Source organism: Neoarius graeffei, chromosome 5, assembly GCF_027579695.1.
Source record: "Neoarius graeffei isolate fNeoGra1 chromosome 5, fNeoGra1.pri, whole genome shotgun sequence".
Taxonomy (NCBI): domain Eukaryota; kingdom Metazoa; phylum Chordata; class Actinopteri; order Siluriformes; family Ariidae; genus Neoarius; species Neoarius graeffei.
Genome location: NC_083573.1, coordinates 59,860,756 through 59,885,853, shown reverse-complemented (window position 1 = coordinate 59,885,853; position 25,098 = coordinate 59,860,756). Strand labels below are relative to the sequence as shown.

The window sequence follows — 25,098 nt, the reverse complement described above, 5'->3', positions numbered from 1 at the left end:
CCCATTCTGCAAAGGTCTCTTTTTTTCATCCAATCTGAGTTGAATGTGACATGTCTTTTTTTTTTTCTTCGTCGCTGGCTCTCCTGACTTAGTCTGTTCCTCCTCGTCCGTTTCTCCCCCCATTTCTTCACCACCTACAATGTATTAATTTTTCTCTAGCCTAGGCTACATCTCACACTGACTGCGGTAACTTTGCCTCTGTGTTGCTGCCTCTGTCAATCTGCTCCATGTGGTTGCGCGTGCCGCTGCGGTAGTTGCTTTAATTTTGCACAGGCTACAACAACCAATCAAATGAAAACATCCCTGCGCTACGGCAACACAGGACAGCAAGTAAAATGGTGGCGGGGAAGAGAACACTGATTATGGGATTATAGGTTTATTCAAAAGTGAATTATAGGTTTATTCAAAAGTGAAACTAATGAATATGTGAATAGAAGTGCATTTTCACAAAAAACTGGGACAATACGCGTCCCGGGAAGGATGATCAATTTTCCGGGACAGACACTAAATAAACGGGACAATCCCGGGAAAACCAGTACATGTGGCAACAGTAATGGCAGATCGTGCCATTGTAAATAGTGAGAACATACAGTAACTTTTAGAAAGCTTTCTCCAACATACTGTAGCTTAGTTTCAAACTGGCACTGACACAATGCACCCTCAAACTTAAAAAAAAAAAGCCCCCTCAAAAAAATATACATATGTACCAGCTGGGAGGTCTGTATCGTGAAATACCATGACCGAGGTCTTGAAAGTACTGACTGAGGCCCTCATTCAAGGCCGAAGTCACAGTATTTCACGATACAGACCGACCTTAAGCTGGTAAATAATATATTAATTTTTTTCTTGACCAAATTCTAACAGAAAACGAGAGCGCCCGAAAGGGAAAACCGAGCCGAGCTGCCATTTTGAATCCTCATTCACGGCTGTAATGCAAATTGCTTCCTCCTTGGTATACAAGTGCACTTCCATGGCAGGAAAAAAACTACATTTTGCCGCCTATGTAGTCCCCTGTTTATACAAAATTGAGTCATTCAGGATTCAGCCATGTTTTTGCTCAGCGTTAGCAAGTTAGAGGTTTTTAGCTTTCTCCTGAAATGTTTTATTTTATTTCTTCTTCCTCAAGGTAGTAAAACTCGCTTTTGCTGTGAACACTGTCGTTATCACTATCCGTGATGTAAAATTAATGCTATTCTCCTGAGAAATGCTGGTAAAAATTTATAAGATTTTTGATAAAAATCTTATAAATGAATCTTATAAAAAGATAAATGTTGACAAAAATTGCTACTATGTTTGTTGTTGTGAACGAGCGAGTCGCCAGAGGTCCGTAACTGGGGTCCATAACTAGGGTCCGTACCATAGGATACGGACCCGCTCGCCGGTTTCCATCAAATCCAGGATTCAGCCATGTTTTTGCTCGGTGTTAGTAAATTACAGTTTTTAGCTTTCTCCTGAAATGTTTTATTTTATTTCTTCTTCCTCAGGGTAGTAAAACTCGCTTTTGCTGTGAACACTGTCGTTATCACTATCCATGCTGTAGATTTGATGCCATTCTCCTGAGAAATGCTGGCAAAAATTTAAGATTTTTAATAATCTTATAAATAAGTCTTATAAAAAAAATGATTAATGTTGACAAAAAATGCTACTATGTCGTTGTTGTGAACGAGCGAGTCGCCAGAGGTCCGTAACTGGGGTCCGTATCGTAGGATACAGACCTGCTTGCCAGCCAATCAGAGCGCAGGATTTGGACCACGAAAAAAAAAAATAAATAAAATTGTGTCCTTTTCTATAAAACTGACAAAATAGGGAAAAAAAATCCCGACTTTTCCACCGTATGTATGGGCACCATGTTTTTTGCAATAAACATCGCGATAGCATCTGTGATTGCCTTCCACCGCCCCATTCTGATCATCAGGCGCACAGTTCGGAAATGTGTCCGGGACGGCTGCTTGCTTTATTGTGGATGGTGCACTTGTGCTGCGGCTGTGTTCATTCGGCTGGAAGCAGCACTTCTCCCGCTCTGCTGCAGGCTTCTGTTTAAGGGGTTGGAATAAATTCGTCGTTCTGCTTCCTTTGGAAGCAACCATTTTCAAACACACCTTACAACGAGGACTTGTTTGGTCTGCGTCCGACGCCGCAAAACCAAACCAATCCCAGATCACGGAGGAAGTTATTCCTTTCTTGGGCACAAGTTGCAGCTTTCCCCCAATCGCTGCCATGCTGTTTGTGTGTGTCTATGGCAAGCGCGCTGAAGGAGGGCTATAGTGTCAGTTCCCGATCCGTTCTGCACATGCGCAGAGGGGAGCGTCGGTGGTGGAAGTTAAAACTGAGAGAAAACCGATTTTCATAAAAACACGTTTTTATATCTCTTTCAATCAATTCCACTTGCACCACCTTCATCCTTTTTTTCTTCACTCCGAAAGCTTTTTTCTAACTTCATATGGAACAATAGGCGCCCCAGGCTCAGGCTATCACTTTTGTATCTACCGTATGATAGAGGTGGACTACAGCTCCCAATCCTTGAGTGGTATTACTGGGCAGCTCAAATCAGAGCAGGGATGTTTTATTTTGGAAAAAATAATCCTCCATCCTGGATTTCAGTAGAATCACATCAAATCAATATCTCCCTAAACTTATATTTATACTCTGCCAGTAAGAACATACTAACTAGTAAGACAAAAAATCCTTTCCTCAAAAATACTATTTCAGTCTGGTTTAAAGTTTGTGCACATTTAGCTGAGCTTCCACACACACTATCACAGTTTTCCCCCATTTATGGCAATAATGCCTTTCAACCTGGTAGATCTGACTCAGGATTTAAATTCTGGGCATCTCAAGGTATAGCTAAGGTTGCTGACCTATATGATGACAGGTCTGTTTTCATGTCATTTGAAGAACTTAAGTCTAAGTACACAATCCCTTCTAAACATTTCTTTAAATATTTGCAATTGAGAAGCTTTATCCTGAGCAGCCAGTGTTACAGCTTACAACTGCCCCCTCTTTCTAATTTAGAAAAATTCATTCTCAATTTCTTACACTCTAGAGGACAGGTCTCTATACTGTATAACCTCCTGGTAAGTAAATCCTCAGAAACATCACATAACATCCTTCAAGCTTGGAAGACAGACTTACAGGAGAATATCACAGAGGAAGAGTGGTCTGAAGCATATATTTTAGCCCAGTCACAAACCATAAATACAAACTCTAAACTACTTCAATACAAATGGTTGAATAGACTATACATTACTCCAGCCAAGCTACACCGATTTAATCCCAGCATTCCAGACACTTGTTTTAAATGTAAACACGACAAAGGGTCTTTATTTCACTGTATGTGGAAGTGTCCGCAAACCTTATCATTTTGGAAGAAAGTGATAGAGGTTGTTAGTCAGATAATTGAGGAAGAGGTGCCCCTTAAACCAAAACTATGCCTACTGCACATCTATCCAGAAGACTTCACCCCCTCTAATAATGTACAACACTTGCTGAATATTTGTTTTTTGGAGGCTAAACGCTGTCTAGCCAAGGCATGGAAAACAGAAGTGTCCTGTGTTTTAGCGCATTGGTTGAAAGGAATGTGCTTTTATTTTGCTTTGGAGAGAATAAGTTATACCACAAAAGGCAAGCTAGACAAGTTTTGGAGGATCTGGGACATATTTTGTGACTTTCTTGAAAATAATAATATTGAAGTAGAAGGCTGGGAAACTGTTGGAATTTGAAATGAGCCCCCCCCCCCCCCCCTTTCTTTTCTTTTTTTTTTCTTTTTTTTATGTATGTATGTATTTTCCTTTCTCCCCTTCTCAAAGAGCCCATAACCTTTACAGCACTTCACTGATTGTTTTTGTCTGTGTGTATTGTATTGAGGCTTAGACATGTGTGTCTTGGAACATACATGTGGGTTGTTTTTGGACTACATAATGTGGACTTACTGTCTTCATGAGTCTTTATATCTTTACATTAGGTGGATATTTCTACGGAGCTGATGCTCTCAGGGGAGACTTTCTAGATAATTTCAGTTTGTGCCTTGGGATTGGGGTTGTTGTGTGTTTGTACAAAAGAACAAAACCTTAATAAAGAAATGTTTCCAAAAAAAAAAACACATCGTCCTTAACTGTAAATTCGAATTAATCGATAAAATCGATTTATCGCCCAGCTCTACTGGAAGGTCATAATAAGGGGACGCATTGCTGTACACCTATTTTTCTTTTCCTTCATTTACTTATGTACTTTCTTTTCACTTCCTTTATTAATGTGGATACTGTATGTGTGTAACTGAGCCATTGTGTGTTGTTGTGTTGAAGCAGGGTTTCCCATACATAGACAATTGTGTGGCGCAGCGCCACACAATGGATTCCTATCGCCACACAATCAGACTCGTGATTTTGAAGAAAAAATATTCCGTTGCATATCGTTCCGTTCATTCATAGTGCTCTTTCTTCTCGTTCACGCGTGCACGCACACACCCACACACAGAGAGAGAGGCGTGTCCACAGGCCTGCCGTTGCGCATATACCCGGACTGCAAGTAGGCCTGTTAGGCTAATTAAAAATAACGCAGCCTTCCTGATTCGCCTTCCGACCCCTTATTTTAAAAGGTAGCCTACGTCGTGCTCGTGATGAGCTTTATCATAGCCTTCTTGGCTTACATGAAACGGACATCCCTGAGTCAGGCTATAAACCAATTTTGATGCATACCAATTTTGATTTTCACCAAAAACCCCCTATGGAGAAAAAATCCAGGACCGTGACGTCGCCCAGTAGGACGCAGCCGGGGCCCCACCCTGGAGCCAGGCCCGGGGTTGGGGCTCGTATGCGAGCGCTTGGTGGCCGGGCCTTTGCCCATGGGGCCCGGCCGGGCTCAGCCCGAAGAGGTGACCTGGGCCCGACCTCCTGTGGGTTCACCACCCACAGAGGTAGCAGTAGGGGTTTGGTGCAGTGTGGATTGGGTGGCAGTCGAAGGCAGGGGCCTCGACGACCTGATCCCCGGACACAGCGGCTGGCTGTTGGGACATGGAATGTCACTTCGCTGGGGGGGAAAGAGCCTGAGCTTGTGCGGGAGGTTGAGAGGTACCGGCTAGAGATAGTCGGGCTCACCTCCACGCACAGCTTGGGCTCTGGAACCCAGCTCCTCGAGAGGGGCTGGACTTTCCACTTCTCTGGAGTCGCCCGTGGTGAGCGGCGGCGGGCTGGTGTGGGCTTGCTTATAGCTCCCCAGCTCAGCCGCCATGTGTTGGAGTTTACCCCAGTGAACGAGAGGGTCGCCTCTCTGCGCCTTCAGATTGGGGAGAGGGCTCTTGCTGTTGTTTGTGCCTACGGGCCAAATAGCAGTATAGAGTATCCGGCCTTCTTGGAGTTCCTGGGAGAGGTACTGAGGGGTGCTCAGACTGGGGACTCCATTGTGCTACTGGGGGACTTCAATGCTCACGTGGGCAACGACAGTGACACCTGGAGGGGCGTGGTTGGGAGGAACGGCCTCCCCGATCTGAACCCGTGTGGTGTTTTGTTATTGGACTTCTGTGCTAGTCACGGTTTGTCCATAACGAACACCATGTTCGAGCATAGGGGTGTCCATAAGTGCACGTGGCACCAGGACACCTTAGGTCGGAGGTCGATGATCGACTTTGTAGTCGTTTCATTTGATCTCCGGCCCTATGTCTTGGACACTCGGGTGAAGAGAGGGGCTGAGCTGTCAACTGATCACCACCTGGTGGTGAGTTGGATCCGCTGGCGGAGGAGGAAGCTGGACAGACCTGGCAGGCCCAAACGTATGGTGAGGGTCTGCTGGGAACGTCTGGCCGAGCACTCTGTTGGGGAGGTCTTTAACTCCCACCTCCGGGAGAGCTTTTCCCAGCTTCCGAGGGAGGCGGGGGACATTGAGTCTGAGTGGACCATGTTCTCTACCTCCATTGTGGACGCAGCTGTTCGGAGCTGTGGCCGCAAGGTCTCCGGTGCCTGTCGTGGTGGCAATCCCCGAACCCGGTGGTGGACACCGGAAGTAAGGGATGCCGTCAAGCTGAAGAAGGAGTCCTATCGGGCCATGTTGACCTCCGGGACTCCTGAGGCAGCCGACGGGTATCGGCAGGCCAGGCGTGCTGCAGCTCGGGCAGTTGCGGAGGCAAAAACTTGGAACTGGGAGGAGTTCGGGGAGGCCATGGAGAAGGACTATCGGTCGGCCTCGAAGAAATTCTGGCAAACCGACTGGCGCCTCAGGAGGGGGAAGCAGTACTCTGCCAACACTGTTTACAGTGCGGGTGGGGAGCTGTTGACCTCAACTGGGGACATTGTCGGGCGGTGGAAGGAATACTTTGAGGATCTCCTCAATCCCACCGTCATGTCTTCCACTGAGGAGACTGAGGCTGATGACTCTGAGGTGGACTCGTCCATTACCCAAGCCGAAGTCACTGAGGTGGTTTGCAAGCTCCTCGGTGGCAAGGCACCGGGGGTGGATGAGATCCGCCCTGAGTATCTCAAGTCTCTGGATGTTGTGGGGCTGTCTTGGTTGACACGCCTCTGCAACATCGCGTGGCGGTCGGGGACAGTGCCTCTGGAGTGGCAGACTGGGGTGGTGGTCCCTCTTTTTAAGAAAGGGGACCGGAGAGTGTGCTCCAATTATAGGGGAATCACACTTCTCAGCCTCCCAGGGAAAGTTTACTCCAGGGTACTGGAGAGGAGAATTCGACCGATAGTCGAACCTCGGATCCAGGAGGAACAATGCGGTTTTCGTCCTGGTCACGGAACACTGGACCAGCTCTATACCCTTCATAGGGTGCTCGAGGGTTCATGGGAGTTTGCCCAACCAGTCCACATGTGCTTTGTGGATCTGGAGAAGGCATTCGACCGTGTCCCCCGTGGTATTCTGTGGGGGGTGCTTCGGGAGTATGGGGTTCGGGGCTCTTTGCTAAGGGCTGTCCGGTCCCTGTACGAACGGAGCAGGAGTCTGGTTCGCATTGCCGGCAGTAAGTCAGACCTGTTCCCAGTGCATGTTGGACTCCGGCGCAGGGCTGCCCTTTGTCACCGGTTCTGTTCATAATTTTTATGGACAGAATTTCTAGGCGCAGCCAGGGGCCGGAAGGAATCCTGTTTGGGAACCACAGGATTTCATCTCTGCTTTTTGCGGATGATGTTGTCCTGTTGGCTTCTTCAAACCAGGACCTTCAGCATGCACTGGGGCGGTTTGCAGTCGAATGTGAAGCGGCTGGGATGAGAATCAGCACCTCCAAGTCCGAGGCCATGGTTCTCAACCGGAAAAGGGTGGCTTGCCCTCTCCAGGTTGGTGGAGAAGTCCTGCCTCAAGTGGAGGAGTTTAAGTATCTCGGGATCTTGTTCACGAGTGAGGGAAGGATGGAGCGTGAGATCGACAGGCGGATCGGTGCAGCCTCCGCAGTGATGCGGTCGCTTTACCGGTCCGTCGTGGTGAAGAAGGAGCTGAGCCAAAAGGCGAAGCTCTCAATTTACCGGTCGATCTACATTCCGACTCTCACCTATGGTCATGAGCTTTGGGTAATGACAGAAAGAACAAGATCGCAGATACAAGCGGCTGAAATGAGTTTCCTTCGCAGGGTGGCTGGGCGCTCCCTTAGAGATAGGGTGAGAAGCACAGTCACTTGGGAGGAGCTCGGAGTAGAGCCGCTGCTCCTCCACATCGAGAGGAACCAGCTGAGGTGGCTCGGGCATCTTTTTCGGATGCCTCCTGGACGCCTCCCTGGGGAGGTGTTCCAGGCATGTCCCCCCGGGAGGAGGCCCCGGGGAAGACCCAGGACACGCTGGAGGGACTATGTCTCTCGGCTGGCCTGGGAACGCCTCGGTGTTCTTCCCGAGGAGCTGGCCGAGGTGTCTGGGGAAAGGGAAGTTTGGGCTTCCATGCTTAGACTGCTGCCTCCGTGACCCGGTCCAGGATAAGCGGAAGAAGATGAGACGAGACAGTAGCAGCTTGATGCGAGGAACCGGCCTTATTGCATTATCCCGTTTATCCCGCTTCAGCAATGACTTCCCTTACGATAGGGCACTTGAGTTTTTTTCAGGAAGCCACGCAGAATTAAATGTTCTGATAGGGCATGCAGGCTTTGCACCAATTAGGGTAATGCTTTTTCATTATTGTTAGTTGCCTTGGTGTTACCTTAAGTGGTTTCTTGCATCTAATTATGATATTTTATTTTATTATTTTTTTGTTACATTATACTATTTATTTCATTTTAGTATTGGTTGAGGTAAGTGTTGAGTTCAATATTTTAAAATAAAAACCAACAGCTTGTTTTTTGCAATTTATTCCTTGAATGTCAACTAAAGAATGATTGAAAGATTGCCACCAAAAAGGCAAAAAACTAAGGTCAAAACCAGAGATGCACCGATTGACCGGCTGCCGATCAGAATCGGCCGATTTTCACGTGATCGGCCATGACCGGCGACCGGCCGGTCAAAATTAAAATATGCCAATTTTCTGCCGATCAAAACTTGTGTATCACATAGAGATGAAAGTGGAAATACTTGTAATTCGCAACTAAAAAGACTGCAGCTACACTGGCAGCTTGAACATGCTTTCTGGTGCGATTGTGTTGCGCTTGTGCAGAACAGTGTCAGTCCTGCGCGCCTAACGAGCTCCGGCGCGCGCACCGTTAACAAAAAAAAAAAAAATTCACTATATTTGGATATATTATATATCCAAATATAGTGAATTTTTTTTGTGCCAGATATTGGATGTGAAAAGAAGAAAATGTTTGTGATTGTGTGAATTTCCTATTACAGGAATTAATACATTAGCCTATTACCAAACATCTAGTTAGATTTGTACAAAGAGAGAGAGGAAAAAAATGTCTTTTTGTTTTACAACCTTGGTTGCACTTGATTCCATTGGAAATTAGTCTACAAATACACATTTGACAAAGATGATAGAATGGCTGTGGTATAAGTATGACTGGAAATTATTTTTGTATTTTGATACTGAATGAAGAAATGGGTTGTTCTATAAGGCATAAGTTTTCAGATCTAAATAGGCTTATGAAAGTGTGTTCCATAGCAGTAGGCAAATAATATATGAGGGGGAAGTTGTTTTTGTGCCAGATATTGGATGGGAAAAGAAAAAATGTTTGTGTGAATTTCCTATTTCAGGAATTAATATGTTAATACCAAACATGAAGAAAGATTTTACAAAGAACAATGTCTTTTTGTTTGTTTTCAACCTTTGAGGTGTTGAAAATTTATTACTGAAAATCTGGCAGAATGTTCTATTAAAGAAAAGATAAAAAGAAAATAGTCTTTGTGTGTGCTGTGAAGTGGTTTGAAAAAATGAAATCGGAATCGGCCAAAATCGGTATCGGCATGTCACACTCCATGGAAAATTGGAAATCGGAATCGGCCCAAAAGATTGCAATCGGTGCATCTCTAGTAAAAACTAAACTTTAACTTCAATTTTGGTGAGTAATTTTCATAAATTTAAAAGACAGGTTTTCCACCAACATCAAGCCCAGCAAACTAATGGCCTGCCCTGTAATGTAAAGTTGGGTCGAGGAATGAAACCAGGCAGGGTTCTGGTAAAAATTGTTTTAGCTGTCTTCTCTTAAAGAACTTAAAAGAATTTAGATTGAACTGAATAATCTCAAATGCTTCTTGTAGCTTTAAAATAGTCCCAGCAGGTGACTCTGAAGAAAAATACTGTGTTTGAACACTGCCCGCTGTAAACACTTTGCATACACCCCAATGACCGACTCCACCGACCGCCACAACACCACCGCGCACGATTCCCTCATCAGCACAGTGGAGCACCACAAATTGCTACCTGGTCTGTGGGAAACACTGGTTGAAGCTTTGTGTTTTTAATTTGCTTGCTTGTGTTGTTGGAAAAAGGAAAATTAGTAAACACATTAAAAAAAACAAAAACAAGCATGACTACAGCAAGTGTAGCAATAAAGCGCACATGGTTGCAAAGTCCATAGGTTTCCCTTTGGGTCGGACAGTAGATTATTTACATTGTTTTGCAAGCTGTTTAGGCTGTGGTGATTATTAAACAGTAGTCAGTTGACTTACAGGTAAAATAGAGTAGAAATAATATACTGAAATCAGGGATGAGAATTTTCTGCCGATCGGCAGATTTCCAACTTTTTCAGACCAAAATTATCATTTTTGAGATTGATGTAAATCCGTTGAGAAATTTTCGGGGTGGGGATGTATGGTTAACGATCTGTGGTCACCTTTATAACATCTTGATTTTTGGTGGGCTCCGGGTTAACACACTCGAGTCTTTCGACATGTCGTAATTAACATTCACTTTTGCGACAATGTTCGATTTATTTACGGTAGAATTTTTGGGAAATCCCATCGCGTGCAGTGTATAAACACAAGTACGCATGCTCTCCACGCGTGGCTTGCAATCGCCATTCACCGACCGTACACACTGACGATACGCTTTGGTAACATCGGAAAGACACGTATTCAGGCAGGATATTTTAGCATATCGACAGTGGCAAAAGTCCTAGATAAGAAAGAAGAGGATCGAGCGAGGGAGATTGATAAAGGTGCAGGAATAAAGAACTGTTTTCGATGGGCTTGGCTAGAAAGAACACCGAATGTCGAGATCGACAAGCAGACTGTCACAACGAAGCTCGGTGATCACATACGGAAAATAGACGTCCTAGGAAAAGTACTTTGCTCATTGTGTTCTGACATGATAAACTACGCTAGTAGGGGGGCAAGGACTATCGAACTTCACATATTGTAAGGTTTTATTCCTTTGTAAGGATAAATAATTGTAAGTATTTATTCGTGACCAAACCCTAACACATATACACCAAAAAACACAAAGGTAGGTCGAAAATTATTTTGCCTGTTCAGTGATTCATTATATTTATAATGTATATCGCACAAATCAATGCCATGGTGTGTATATATATATATATATATATATATATATATCTCATCTCATTCATCTCATCTCATTATCTCTAGCCGCTTTATCCTTCTACAGGGTCGCAGGCAAGCTGGAGCCTATCCCAGCTGACTACGGGCGAAAGGCGGGGTACACCCTGGACAAGTCGCCAGGTCATCACAGGGCTGACACAGACACAGACAACCATTCACACTCACATTCACACCTACGGTCAATTTAGAGTCACCAGTTAACCTAACCTGCATGTCTTTGGACTGTGGGGGAAACCGGAGCACCCGGAGGAAACCCACGCGGACACGGGGAGAACATGCAAACTCCACACAGAAAGGCCCTCGCCGGCCCCGGGGCTCGAACCCAGGACCTTCTTGCTGTGAGGCGACAGCGCTAACCACTACACCACCGTGCCGCCATATATATATATATATATATATATCAAATACATGTCATAAGTGTGTATCTTTTATAAATGGGGTTAGCTTATCTAAGGTAGCATGTTGGGGAGAATCATAGTATCATATCTATATTTCTGATAAAAATTTTAGGTATGATACCGTGTATAACTCTCCTACTTATTGCTCATTTCATGGGGGGGAATTGTTGGTATGTGCCGCGCGGGAGCGTCTGCCCAAATTTTTTAGGCCGAGATGAACTTATAGTTTTTGATTTAAAAAAAATTTCCAATATGTAATGCCCATTGTACATGCCTGTTCTTTAATTCAAAATCACCATCTTGATCTTCAAATTGACCATATGGTATATGTATTACATTACACAACATCCTGTCCAGATAAAACCTAGTTAGTTCACACAACAGTTGAAAGGGAAGTGATAAGTGATGCTGAATGTTGCCTGCTTAATATGCAAGACCTCCTGCTCACAGGAAGCTTAAGAGAATTATATGATAGAACTTTTTTCTGGTTTGCTCTTCATTTTAAAGGATTCGACTATTCAAAGACATGAATAGCAAAAATGCAGAAATATAATACTGTAGAGCTCATTTATATTAAAAGGTGCATTGATTTTTTTTTTTTGAAATCATCAAATGTGAATTGATTAAAAACAAGTCTCTTGAACCATATTAATCATTTTCACCTGGTAGTCCACCAAGAAGGGGAATTTATTTCCAAATAAATTGCACCTTTTGCTGATAAAATTTAATGGTTTTGGGGTAAAAAAAAATAGCCAAAAATCATTAGCTCCCGCCCCCTGGGCCCCCACCGGGGCTCTGCCCCTGGGCCCTGCTGGGAGCCTGCGGCCCCCAAACCCCCGGCTTTTTTCAGACTTTTTAAATATTTTTCATTCTCATCTCTGTGAAATGGCTAAAACTATAATGAATTTCCTGGTTAAACAGTTGCACTTTGACTATATAGGATACAGTTATAGAAGCAAGTTATTTGTAACCATGCTGTCTGTTGTCACCCAAATGAGGATGAGTTCCCTTTTGAGTTTGGTTCCTTTTAGGGTCTCTTCCCATTGTCGTCTCAGAGGTTTGTTTTTTTGGGGGGTTTTTTGCCACCGTAACCTCAGGCTTGCTCATTAGGGATAAATAGGTTTATTAGGGATAAAATTATTTCATATGTTGAGTCTTTATATTTTTGTAAAGCTGTTTTGTGACCATATCTGTTGTTAAAAGCATGATACAAATAAACTGACTTGACTATATTGTAATGCTAACAAGGATAAATTCATATGAATTTAGATAAGTAGACTTGGACTACTTTCTGTACGATTGTGCTTGTTGTTCCTCAGTAAAATTGGTTTACTCAGTTATGCTTTGTTTATGAGAATATTCATGTTATTATTCCCCTTTCAGGAGCGTGATAAATACATATCTACATGGAAGACTATATGGCTTGTAATATTGCTTGGTAGTTATGATTTGTGTTTTCAAACATGGTTTTGCAGTTTTGGAATCAAGGTTTGGTCTTATCTCATCAATATGGCAACCCTGCGTTGCCCTGAACGCAAAAGCACCTCAGCTCCTCCTTTCTGCCTGTACTTTATCGATTGTGTTGTATCTTCAACAGTGTCTTGCATTTATTTACAGTTTTTAATCTTCAGTCTGTTAGATTTATGTTAACATGTCAAAACTAATGTAAGATGTGCCATGCTTGCTTTTTTGGAAGAAAAAAACCCTGTCTCCTGTGTAATATTGTCATTTCTTATGTCACTTCTTGATTCCTACCGGTGAAAGGTCTTGTCGTTTGTGACTCCCTGTTGCTGATCAGTTGTGTAGTTTGCAAACCAACATGAGTTCAGTGTTCCCGTTTACAAGACAACAAATTGTGTAGCGTGAACAGTACAGCAGTCTGATGACTTTGAAAGTCGTGTAGTGTGTTGCTGGCATTACAGGACTGAAAGGATTTAATGTCTTGGTGCCAGATACCACATCACACTTTGTGAGGTCTTGTGGAGTCTGTGCCTCAACAGATCACAGCTATTTTGGTGGCACAGGTGGGACCTACACAATATTAGGCAGGTGGTTCTAACGTTATGGCTGATTTTGTGTGTTCATTAAAGAACAAACAAACTAATAAAATAATTTTTTAAAAAGGCAGACAAAGAAATGTAAAATGTCACTTAAGTAATTTTTATAGTGGTAATGGTATTTTCAAAGCACAAACAGCATTTTTAATCACTTTTAAGCAAGCCATTGCAGTTGTGTTGAAACATATACAGAGTAAGGACCAGGCACGTAGCAGCTATTTCCCCTTTGCTCTTTAGTGTCCTGTGGTTACTGTAAAGCTCTGTATATTTGTGCACAACAGTTTCTACCTTGCGCATGTAATTTGTGAAAGGGCTACAATGTACTTTTTTACAGTATTGTCTTTATCGTCCGTTTTCTCTGCCTTTAATGTATTAATGTTAGAATGCAGCTTATAGATTCCTTACAAAGCATGGCAGCTGAAACGTTTCTTTTTCTGTAACAGAACAACAGGTCTTTGGTGGCGTTCAGTGTTCGGCCATTAGAAGACATGAATGAGATCACATCTCATATGCTGGAGGTTGTGCAGGCTCACATGCTGCTGAGCAAACCACAGAACATGGTGAGAAACCCTCTACAAACCCATTGTTCTTCCTGTGCAACAGCAGAACTGTTAACCAAGGAGTCCTTGTATAACACCCATATGCGTTAACATTGCTCTGAACGTGTGTGATCTCTATGATGTACAGAATACAGCACATAAAATTAGAATGATAGCACAGTAAACTAAAAAGCTGGTCTTTTACCAGTGTGTGAAATGCATTGTGGATAAATGGTTACCCAACAGGATCAAAGTACTGGTTAGGAAGCTGGAACAAAGTGAAAACTCTGTGTGAGTGTGTTAGCCCCTTTTTTCTTGGTATATTTCAGATGGGAGGAGGAGGAGGCATGAGTAGCAGCATGGTGCCTATGTCCCGCCCTGGCCTGGGTGGCATGGGCATGAGTGGGGGCTACTCTGGTGCCAGTGCCATGGCCAATAATGGATTAAACCCAAGTCAAAATCAGGTAAAATTTATGATGACTGCATGATCACCAGACATTACTTATTTTAATGAAAAATATTGACGCTTATTTTGTATTACAAGTCACACACACGCACACTTTTTTTCCTTCATCTCTGCTCTCTGTTGTGTAGGTTTTATGCTTAATAAAGAGCTGCCCAGAACCTCAGGGGATCAGCATGCAGGAGCTAAAGCAAAGACTAAGTGGCATGAGCATGACTGTAATCAGGTACCTGTCCATTTGTCTGCATTATTCTCTTTGCATACTTTTTTGCACCTACATATACATAAATAGACCTTTTTCTGTTGTTTGGTCAGAATTATGGAGTGGAAAAATGATTGCGTCACATAAATATTACTAAGCAGTCCCCCCAGGATTTCGCGGGCCTTTTTTCTGATTGTTGCGGGCTAAAATGTCTGATGTTGCGGGGGTTTTTCCAAAAAATTGCGATGAAAGTTGCGGTGTTTTTTAGGTTTTTGTTGCGATTACATTGCGGAAGGAAGTGAAAGTTGCGAGAAATTGTTGCAATTTTCTCTTTTTGTGATTAAAATTGAGTGATATGTTAAATATTAAGTTATTACTGAAAAACTATTGATTAAAAAAACAAAGACACTGAGAAATGGTCCTATAAACAACTTTACCAATATAAAAGATTATCAGAACTACAAAAATGCAGAAAAATAGGCTTTACTTATCCAAATGCACCTGTTGGTTCAAAGGTTAAAGTGCATAGAACCTCACAGCACAACATGAAGTTACCTTAAAATATAATATAAATACCTCAGCTTTCATGTAAGAAAAAAACCTATTAATACTAGTACTGTGTGCAGGCAGTTCCTCCTGAAGACTAAATTAAACAATAATTATAAACTAATAAAATAAATGGCTCAGGCTTCATAGAAGAAAAAAAACAATTTGAACAGAATCTCACAGTATGATGCTGAAGCTGCCTAAACAATGGAAAATAAAATACCATTTTGGCAAAAATGTTGGCATCCATTAATTTCTTGTATTAAGTAAAAAAATAATGTAAAGTGCACACAGTCCTTCACTGTAAACATCACACACTTTCAGTAACAGAATTTAAGCCTATATAAACACCGACTCGCACATGCTGTTTCTCTTGAACGTATACACGGAAGTAAGGCAGAAGGTAGTTTGTCGACATCACCTCAAGATGATGCCAACGATTGGTCAAATTTGCGGGAAAGTTGCGGTGATTGGATATAATTGCAACACCGCCCTGAATTCGCAGGGATTGGTTGAATTTGCGTTGAAGTTGCAAATCACAACATCGCGAAATCCTGGAGGGTCTGACTAAGGTTGGACCGTCCAGCATTTTATTTGGTGTTTCCAAATAAGTATCCAGATACTGGTTATCAAAACCACCTTTAAAAAAAGGGGGGGGAATGTTAATGTTATATTTTAGTGCTGTAATAAATTGTACCACTTTCACTAGATCAGGGAAATGTTTTCTTCCAGGGACCCCTTTAACTGCAAAATAAATTCCACAGAGACTCTAACTACGGATTGATTTCTTGAACATTTTTAAATGTGTACACTGTCAGAAAACAAAGTACATCATTGTACCTTTAGGGGTACACTGGCTTGTCACTGGGTGGGGCAGTACCCTCAAAGGTACTTATTTGTCCCATTTATATACTGATTGGGACCATACATGTACCTTTTTGACCCTAAAAAGGTATCTACAGTATAGTTACCTTGAAGTCCAGTAATGAGCCCTAGGGGGTACATCAGTGTAGATTGTACCTTGAGGGGCAGAAATGGACTCCTACTGTGTACCCCTGTTTGACAATGTACAATATTTTACAAGCCTAAATGCCAGGCATTGCCCAATTTGCCTGACCAAGACGCTCGGGCAGAAATATTTTAGCAAGTTAGGCCCGTTCGGGCACACCTGTGGTTGGCTTCTTTAAGCACAAAAATGATTTTCGAGAGAGTCCATTACAAAAAACAAGACATATTAACCAGCATCCTTGCCTCCCCTGTGATTGCCGTTTTGTTTTTTTCTTCCCAATTTGTAACGGTGATTCTGATTGGCTCACTTCAGGTGCGCGTGTGCATTTGTGCTTTATCATTATGAGTGGTCGCTGGTGCCCTCTGCGTTTTCCCAGGTTGACTTCAGGCTGTCCACATATAGACCCCTTGCTCTGATGTCACGTTTACCTTAGCAACCGTCACTACCCGATGCCTGGGGGGCAAGCGAACTTTGTTCACATACTGAAGCCAAGTGAAGATGTCCGGCGTCTGTTGCTGTTGTTTGAGGAAAACTACAGCTAAAAAAGCTCTACTACCGGATTACTTGGATAATCTTCGTCAGAAAGAAGTGAAGGATAGATAGACGTGGAAATTAGGGTTTATTAGTGGTTATGATCTGTCCAAAATTCCTCAAAATGACTGGAGTGATGGTGCAGATTTGTGGTCTAGCGTTAGCTACATGTTGGAATATACCTTCTTTTTCCCGAAGACTCCTGACACGGAAGAACAGTAAAATAAATAAATAAAATAAGTCAGCTTTTGGGAACAGAATGTTGTGGAAGCCAAAGCATTTACTCTCAAAGGACTCCAACCTGAACTGTGGGCTAGATGGTATTCCTGCCCCTCCATGTCTCAGCAACCCCAAAGACATCTAGTTACACAGCTATCTGCATTCAATCATTTATACAGTGATATTGTTAAAACAATATCTGAAGTGTTTATTTGTAAAATAACAATATCTTGCTCTAGACTTTCAATGTTGTAAGATTTTATTTTAATTTTATCTAATAGTGGATGGTACAATAATCACAAACACTAACAGAATCAGCACATTCCAGTTGTAGCTGTACTAGCTATCTAGTAACTATAATCATTCTTATAATAATTAATGGTAAATACTTTCAATGAATGGAAAGACATGCTTTTGTGTTTCAAATAGTAAACCACACTCTCTACAGTAAATATAGATCATTTACATATTGAATTATCCCATAGATAAATATATCTTACCCCATTTATCATTTGACATTGGCCCATCATGCATGTGAAGATGAGGGCAGGTTGTTTAATTTCCTCCTAAATGCAATAGCAAACTGAATGACAAGACAGTACTGTAATTTAGATTCCTGCTTTATAATAGTTTTAGTTTTAGAAAGAAAGCACAACTTTATTCATCACACACTTGTGAAATTCCTCTCTGCATTTAACCCATCTGAAGCAGTGAACACACGCATGCGCACACACGTGAGCAATGAGCACACACACATACCCAGAGCAGTGGGCAGCCATGCTAACAGCGCCCGGGGAGCAGTTAGGAGTTAGGTGCCTCGCTCAAGGGCATCTCAGCCCAAGGCCATCCCATATTAACCTAACCTGCATGTCTTTGGACTGTGGGGGAAACCGGAGCACCCGGAGGAAACCCACGCAGACACAGGGAGAACATGCAAACTCCACACAGAAAGGCCCTTGCCAGCCGCTGGGCACAAACCCAGAACCTTCTTGCTGTGAGGTGACTGTGGGAACCACTTAAACCACCGTGCCGCCCCATTCATCTTTGCAATATTGCCAGTCATTGTTATAGGCAAAACAAAGTGTGTTTTGTGTCCTAAACTCTATATAAAAAGATGTATTATGTACTAGTACTGTACGTAAATTTTACATATATGGTGTTGATTTATGTTTCATGTTTTTAGGGCTTGTCTTGTTCTTCTGTTGCAGAAATAAATGATGTTTTTAAAATTAAATATTTTTTTTAAAACATGTACTTTTGTCAAAATAACTCAATTATACCTCTAGAAAACATATCAGTATTGCCTTGAACCGTGTACTTGAAAACTTGCCGAAATACCGCAAAATTTTAGGGCAAAAGGAAATTCAAGGGGGCAAAACTTTCTTGAGGCCATTTGCCCTGCAGGGCAAAAGGTGTCAAAAGTTATCGTTGAGGCCTATTTATTTATTTATTTATTTATTTAAATCTATTTGTCAGAGCCATGTTCATTTATTTTCCTGAACTTTTTACCAACAGAATACCTATGGTCGAATTTGACTTTATTTATAGTTATACTTATTGAGAGGGTGGTGCAGTGGTTAGCACTGTTGCCTCACAGCAAGGTTCCTGGTTTGAACCTCACAGCCGATGGAGGCCTTTCTGCGTGGAGTTTGCACGTTCTCCCCATAGTCCAAAGACGCACACCTTGGTTAACTGGCTACTCTAACTTACCCATAGGTGTTAGAGCTTGTCTGGGGAAGCTGTGACAGGCCTAGCAAGCCAGCAGTAGATGAAGTGTGCTCAAGATGCGATGCAGACAGCCTCATAAGAGGCTGGTAACTGACAGGCCAGTTGGCCGTCAGGGTGAGTGCGTGCGTGTGAGTTGAGGTTTGGATTAATTCAATTTAAAGCATTAGTCAAACAGGCTAATGATTACAGGGAATCCATTGTAATAACTTAGATTATGATGGGTTGTGATTTGCACCACTGTAAATAAAATAATCACGGACCCCCTGACTTTACTTCATAGACACCTGGGAGTCCCTGCTCGTTTGTTGAGAACCTCTCTACTGTAGTACTAAAATAAATTCACTAAACACTACAGTAAATACTTTCTGTTGTATTCACAGGCAGGTTGTGGACTTTCTCAGTAATGAAGGACACATTTTCTCTACTATCGACGAGGACCACTTCAGATCAACAGATCAAGAGGCCTAAGAACCATCTATTATTTTTAAGCACTGCAACAGTAAACTATCTCTAACTGCATGTTCATTGTAAAACTAGTGCTAACACATTTATATGCACTGCCTCAGCAAGTGCATGTTTCATCTGTGCTAAGAATATGTTATGGCCAGGAAATGGTCAGCCTAGCAAGTGCTGACAGGGAAACGTTCAAATGTGAGAAAATTCATGCAAGTCCTGCAACAGTTCATGTCGTTTACGAGGGGACATGTAAAAAGCAGTAAAGAATAACAAGCTCTTTTGATAATGTTTTAATATTAATGTATACAGTGTCCTTTAAATACATTTCTACCCCTAAATAAATGGTTAATTTGTAATAGTCTTTTTTTTTTCTTCTTTAGATGTTATTTGCTTATTTTCCTACTGCCCAATAAAAAGGAATTTAAAACACAGTCTTATTAAGTACATTAGAGATTTCATATTACAGCTGTTTATCTTCTTTGCAGGTTTGAGGAGTGTCATTTTCAAGATTATAAAGGTCTATTAAAACATGATATGATCAAGAGCATTTAGCATGTCTTCCACAGGTTCGTAGTCATGATCGCTGTCTGAAGATTTTCTTTCTGTTTAGGTTAAAAGGGGGGCCAAAATTACTCAGAAGCAATATTTCTCTGTTGGCCTTAAAATGATTAGCATTGAGATTTTTTTTTATTATTAAGATGCCAGTGATGATTGTAAATCTTTAAATTTTATCAAGTGAGAACTCACCTGATTTATGTGGCTTTTCATGCTGTTTCCTTGGGGCCTTCACATATGTATTTGGTATGGCTAAACTCTCGGAGACAGACTTTCTAGGAACCAAAGGAGGGGGTACATCTTCTGTCTAATTTGATTAAAGGAAGCAGAAACAACTGGTTTAGAAAGTTAACAGTTAAGAATAATACCGGTGGAGAAAAGGGGAAGTGTTTTAAGACTTAAGTTTGGTTTCAAAAATGTTTTGAATAAAGTCAAAGTCAAGAGTCACTGTTCACGTTTAATTTCAGATTAATACAAGTGAAAGAAAAACAATGAAAAATGAGGTTCATGTGAAAAATGCTTACTTTGTTTGGTAGTGGAGGTGGTCTGTGTTTTGTTTGGTCCAGAGATGAACTCTTCTGTTTTGTGGTGGGGAGGTTACTTTTGACGTGCAGAGTGGCATCTTTAAGCTTAGAACAACAACTTTGTGATTGTAAGGTCAGTGATTTGCGCTTAGGAGGACGTGGAGGTGGAGCCATAGGTATTTCTTTAAGCTGCTGATAGTCATGGTAGAAGTGCTCCGTTACTTCAGTGACCGTCTGTAGGTGAACCTCTGGGTTCTTGCAATCAGACCAGGGTAAGGGGTCTGAGATGAAGGAGAGAGATAATTGCAGCCAGCGAACAGGCAATTCAAAGCATTGCTCTGGAGTATTAGGCAAGCTGACAAGCACAGTGGTCTCTTCTTGAGCATCTTCCAGTCTCAGAGCTGCTAAACCTGCCAGTGGATCTTTTTCCAGTGTTTTATCATGAGTCGCTACTTTGACCTCCAGAGGAAAGGAGTAGTTCTTGCTCAGTTCGGCTAAACCATACTTTTTCTTGTCTGAAAGTTTCTCAACAAAGTTGGCTGGAGTGAATAGAGGGAGGCAGACCTCACTCTCTCTAGCACACTCATCGTCATTGTCGTCCTCATCCTCATCCTCCTCCTCAATCCTTTTGCAGATAAGGCTGTCCACACACTGTGGAGCATCGGACTCTTTTTCTGACCTGTTTGCTGTCTGTAATCTCAGAACCTCTAGCTGTTCCCCAACACTGAGAGCAGGCAATCCTTCCTCTTCAACTGCCTCACAGTACTTAGTGACGGATATTCTCAGTCCTGGAGACTTAGAGAATGCCACATACACATCGTACACTGAGCTAAACTCCCTTGCTCTTCTCCGTAATTGGCCACCATAGCTCTGAGAAAGCAGGAAGTACTTCTGGGTTTTTCTCCCCTTTGGGGTACATGCTAACACCATGCGTGTTTTATCGCGCCTGTGCAGCACAAGGTTCTTTCCTTTCTGTAGCTCTTTCAACCAGCTACTGCAAAAGAAGGGATTAGCCTCAGGTCCCTCCAAGATCTCTGCCATAGTAGGAAAGGCCTCATTTGGCTGAGCAGCTACCTCAGCTAGAGATAGTGGAGTTACAAATGTTAAATGTTTACATTGTTCAGTTACATCAGTTATATCCACTTCCAAGTTTGAGGGAAACTTCACTATGTCCTTTCTCACTGTAAAAATAATAACCATGCTTTAAATACTGAAGAAGCTTATTTACATACACAAATCAATGATGAAAAGAAAGAAATGTTAGATGAAATGGATTGGTAATACGTACTGTGCATAATGCCTTGGATTTGATAGATTGGGCTTAAAAGCAGGGGGCCACCAGATTTCTTTGGTTTTGTCTTATAAAACCGTCTCCTGCACAGGCTCTCTGAGTGCATGATCTCATGAAGAGAGTAACCACGGTCGTTCTGACATTCGAAGAAATCTCCGTGACAGGAGAAGGGAATGAGCACTTCTGCAGAGGCTTCCTGCTGGTCTGTTATCTGGCAGCGAGCAAAACACTTCCCCTCCTTATTGCACTCCACAGATAGAAGGGTCATCTCTGATCTGGCTGGCACTGTGAGGCTGTCAGTGATCAGTTCATATTTGCTGAAGAAGGTAAATGAGCCAAAGGCATCCACACCACCAGGTATGAGGCCTACCATCTCCTCTATTGTACTGTAAGGTTGTTCCTCAGGAACCAGTGTGAACAGACCTGGAGATGAACGTGAACAATAAGGAAAAGGAATGACTGCGTCATTTTAGTGGCTAATAATTACCTGAAAATAAAATATTGCTGTAACTGTTTCTTCAAATGCCTCATGTTGTACCCATTTTATGCTATTATTTCTTGCATTATGAGGTTCTATAGCCTATTTCAGAAATTATAAATATAACACTACGTAATTACAGGTATTCATCATAGAGGTCGAGTTACTCTTTTTAGTCCAACTGGATTTGCAGTAGTAAGAAATTATTTTGACTCAATTTTTTTCTTTTTTAGATTCAAAATTTATTTTCAAGTTGTGTGAACCATTACAAATTATTAAACGTGAAACCATATTAATTCACTTAGAATTTCAATACCTACCTGAATGGTTGAGAGGCAGCTCAACTGTGGTATTATTGCTAATGTCCTCACAAGAGACACACAGGAGCTCGAAACTTATAACCTTCACCAAGTCACCAGTCGACAGACACACCTCACTCCCTGAGATTTCATACACTGAGCCTGGAAAACAATTCCCCTCTCACTGATCATTAAACAAAATAGACGCACAAATAAATAACTGTGAATCTTTACAGTACTGGGTGACTGAATGGCAATAAATGATGGCTAACTAGCCCCAGCATCAATAATCTAATAAAATGCAAATGGTAATCAGCGTGTACTTTTATTAGTCAAAGAAACTTTTACGTCTAGGTTCATTTTGAATAGCATATTTGGATTTCTTTATTGTATAGGTTGCATGAATTAGCTCATGGGAAAAGGGGAACTGGGCGGCACGGTGGTGTAGTGGTTAGCGCTGTCGCCTCACAGCAAGAAGGTCCGGGTTCGAGCCCTGTGGCCGGCGAGAGCCTTTCTGTGCGGAGTTTGCATGTTCTCCCCGTGTCCGCGTGGGTTTCCACCGGGTGCTCCGGTTTCCCCCACAGTCCAAAGACATGCAGGTTAGGTTAACTGGTGACTCTAAATTGACCATAGGTGTGAATGTGAGTGTGAATGGTTGTCTGTGTCTATGTGTCAGCCCTGTGATGACCTGGCGACTTGTCCAGGGTGTACCCCGCCTTTTGCCCGTAGTCAGCTGGGATAGGCTCCAGCTTGCCTGCGACCCTGTAGAACAGGATAAAGCGGCTAGAGATGATGAGATGAGAAAAGGGGAACTGAGCTTTCTGAAATGAAAGTAGCAAACTTGAAGATTTAACTAGATATGACACTAATCCAATACCCTAGCATTTGAATTGGGTCGATGCCAGGAACAAATATTCGACTGGATATCTGAGGGGGAAAAGAATGAATTTGATCTCACCCTGGAACAAATGTAAATGCTTCAACTTGGATTTCATAATGGAAACGTTCAGCTACATATAAAGAAAGTTGAGTGTTTTTGGTTGGATTGATTTATTTTTTCCACATTTATATTTGCAGTGCAAGTTATTCTTGTGTAAAGATGCAGTTTTCTTTCAGTTGTGTTCAGCTGTGTATTTTTGCTATAGCCTCATTTTTAATGCTTCAGTTAAAAATCATAATGGAGATTAGTAGGCTATTAGATGTTTATTGGAAAAAAGGGGATTGTACCATCTCTGTATCCCTCATTTTGTTTTATAAAATGTATTAAAGTAAGAGAATATTTGGAGAAAACTGTCGACGAGAACGACTTGGGGAAGACTGGAGTCTACAAATGGTTGACTGAGATCTGTTCTTGTGGACCTGTGATCATGAAGATAATAATAAAGATAATGCTGATGATAATGAAGCTGTGCACGACAGCGGAGGCACGCTACAGTCCTCTTCATGCAGACATGAAATAAGTGTAACCTTTGTTCCTCTGAACCCTGTTCTAAAGGCCACAGGATGCAGCTGTGCACGTGAGAAAGCTCGAAGAAGTAAAGTGCGGTGTTTTGTCCACAGCCTTCTTACCTTGGAAATAAACTCCTGAGCAGACCTGCAGAATGCGCGGTAAGGACGCCCGATCCACAGTGCTGAAGTACTCGTGCAGAGCCAGAACTCCATCACTGTCCTCCATCCTAAAATCCACAAAACCTTCAACACCAGAGCCGACAAATGCAGAGTAGAGTGCACTGCTGTTTGCAACAAAGAAGCATCCGATGTGTCGACTGGTTCCGCTTCAGGACAGTAAATGAGGGCTGGCCACTTCCTCCTAACATCTGAGTTTCATATGTAATGGTTGCTTAGGAAATATGCCGACCCTTGAACTTCTGCAGAAACGTCAAAAGATTTTTCACACTTTTACAAAAGCCTGCATCACCCTCTAGCTATTGTTATGAAGGTCTGCAAATAATATACTAAAAAAATGTTACAAATGTTACGTGGTAAAATATCTCTCTCACAAACACACACTAAAATGTTCATATGTTTGCTCACATATTTAGGCAGACTGACCATTTTCATCACATGTAGATTTTTTTTCCCACATATTTAATGGATAATGATTTTCCTTACCAATATAGTCAAGTCAAGTCAACTTTGTCAAATATGCTATACATGCTCGACATACAGCACAGATGAAATTTCAGTCCTCTCTGACCCACGGTGCAAACAGGCAATGCAATAAATAAAAATAAAAATAGAATAATTGAAAAAACAAACAATATAAACAGTATAAACACTCTAGATAAGAACTAGACGTAGACTAAACACTCATATATACACACACACGTAAATTGGTGCAAAGAAACAAACAGTCAAGGGCACTTGAGGTATAGCAGGTAAACATGAAATAAGCAGTATAGACAAACTAGCAGCTGTTAAGGTGAGGTAGTGCGGAATAGTGCAAATGAGCGAGGTAAAGTGAGATGTGCGGTCCCTGAGTTCAGTGCGTTAATGAACGATGAGATGTGTGTGTTTGGGGGGGGGGCTGTGAGGATGACATGTCAGATGCTGAAGGGGGGGGAGTGCGAGCGGAATCTGTGGCAGGGGGCAGAGGGGGGAGGAGGGGCAGAACAGGGAGGGAGTTGAGCCTCCTGACCGCCTGGTGAAAGAAACTGTTCTTGAGCCTGCTGGTTTTGGCCCGGAGACTCCGCAGTCTCCTCCCCGACGGCAGCAGACTGAAGAGGCTGTGAGATGGGTGGGTGGGGTCACCTGCAATCCTGATGGCAATATCCTCACTTCTAAGCTCCCAGTTTCATGAGAATAAACAGGGTGAAGTCAGGTGAGATCAAATAAAATGGGCCACATGGTTACAGCTAATTGCTGTACATCATTTCATGACACTGCCACAACA

General features: G+C 42.3%; 2 protein-coding genes across 3 annotated transcripts in view; one reads left to right on the top strand and one right to left on the bottom strand.

Moving 5' to 3' along the window:
• The window catches only part of rpa2 (replication protein A2), a 48,815-nt gene extending 29,326 nt beyond the window's left edge, over window positions 1-19,489 (top strand). For both annotated transcript variants that reach the window (XM_060922156.1, XM_060922157.1), the window contains exons 6-9: window positions 13,809-13,925; window positions 14,234-14,368; window positions 14,499-14,593; window positions 18,983-19,489. In XM_060922156.1, coding sequence (XP_060778139.1) covers window positions 13,809-13,925; window positions 14,234-14,368; window positions 14,499-14,593; window positions 18,983-19,070 — 435 coding nt within the window. In that variant the 3' untranslated portion in view covers window positions 19,071-19,489. The remainder of the gene's footprint in view (window positions 1-13,808; window positions 13,926-14,233; window positions 14,369-14,498; window positions 14,594-18,982) is intronic.
• themis2 (thymocyte selection associated family member 2) lies at window positions 17,208-23,954 on the bottom strand. The gene is made up of 6 exons (XM_060922155.1): window positions 23,775-23,954; window positions 22,227-22,367; window positions 21,426-21,851; window positions 20,138-21,216; window positions 19,806-19,920; window positions 17,208-19,660 (listed from the first exon to the last, which is right to left on the bottom strand). The coding sequence occupies exons 1-6, from the start codon at window positions 23,878-23,880 to the stop codon at window positions 19,581-19,583; spliced, it is 1,947 nt and encodes a 648-aa protein (XP_060778138.1). The 5' UTR covers window positions 23,881-23,954; the 3' UTR covers window positions 17,208-19,580.
• Between the last annotated feature and the right edge of the window lie 1,144 nt (window positions 23,955-25,098).

Bases quoted from the DNA above. Each gene is read 5' to 3' on its own strand.
- themis2 (XM_060922155.1), bottom strand. From the start codon at position 23,880: ATGGAGGACAGTGATGGAGTTCTGGCTCTGCACGAGTACTTCAGCACT. The intron at 22,368-23,774 runs GTAAGAAGGCTG...ATTGTTTTCCAG, and splicing joins CTCAGGAGTTTATTTCCAAG to GCTCAGTGTATGAAATCTCA. The intron at 19,921-20,137 runs GTAAGCATTTTT...TAATCAAATTAG, and splicing joins CACCTCCACTACCAAACAAA to ACAGAAGATGTACCCCCTCC.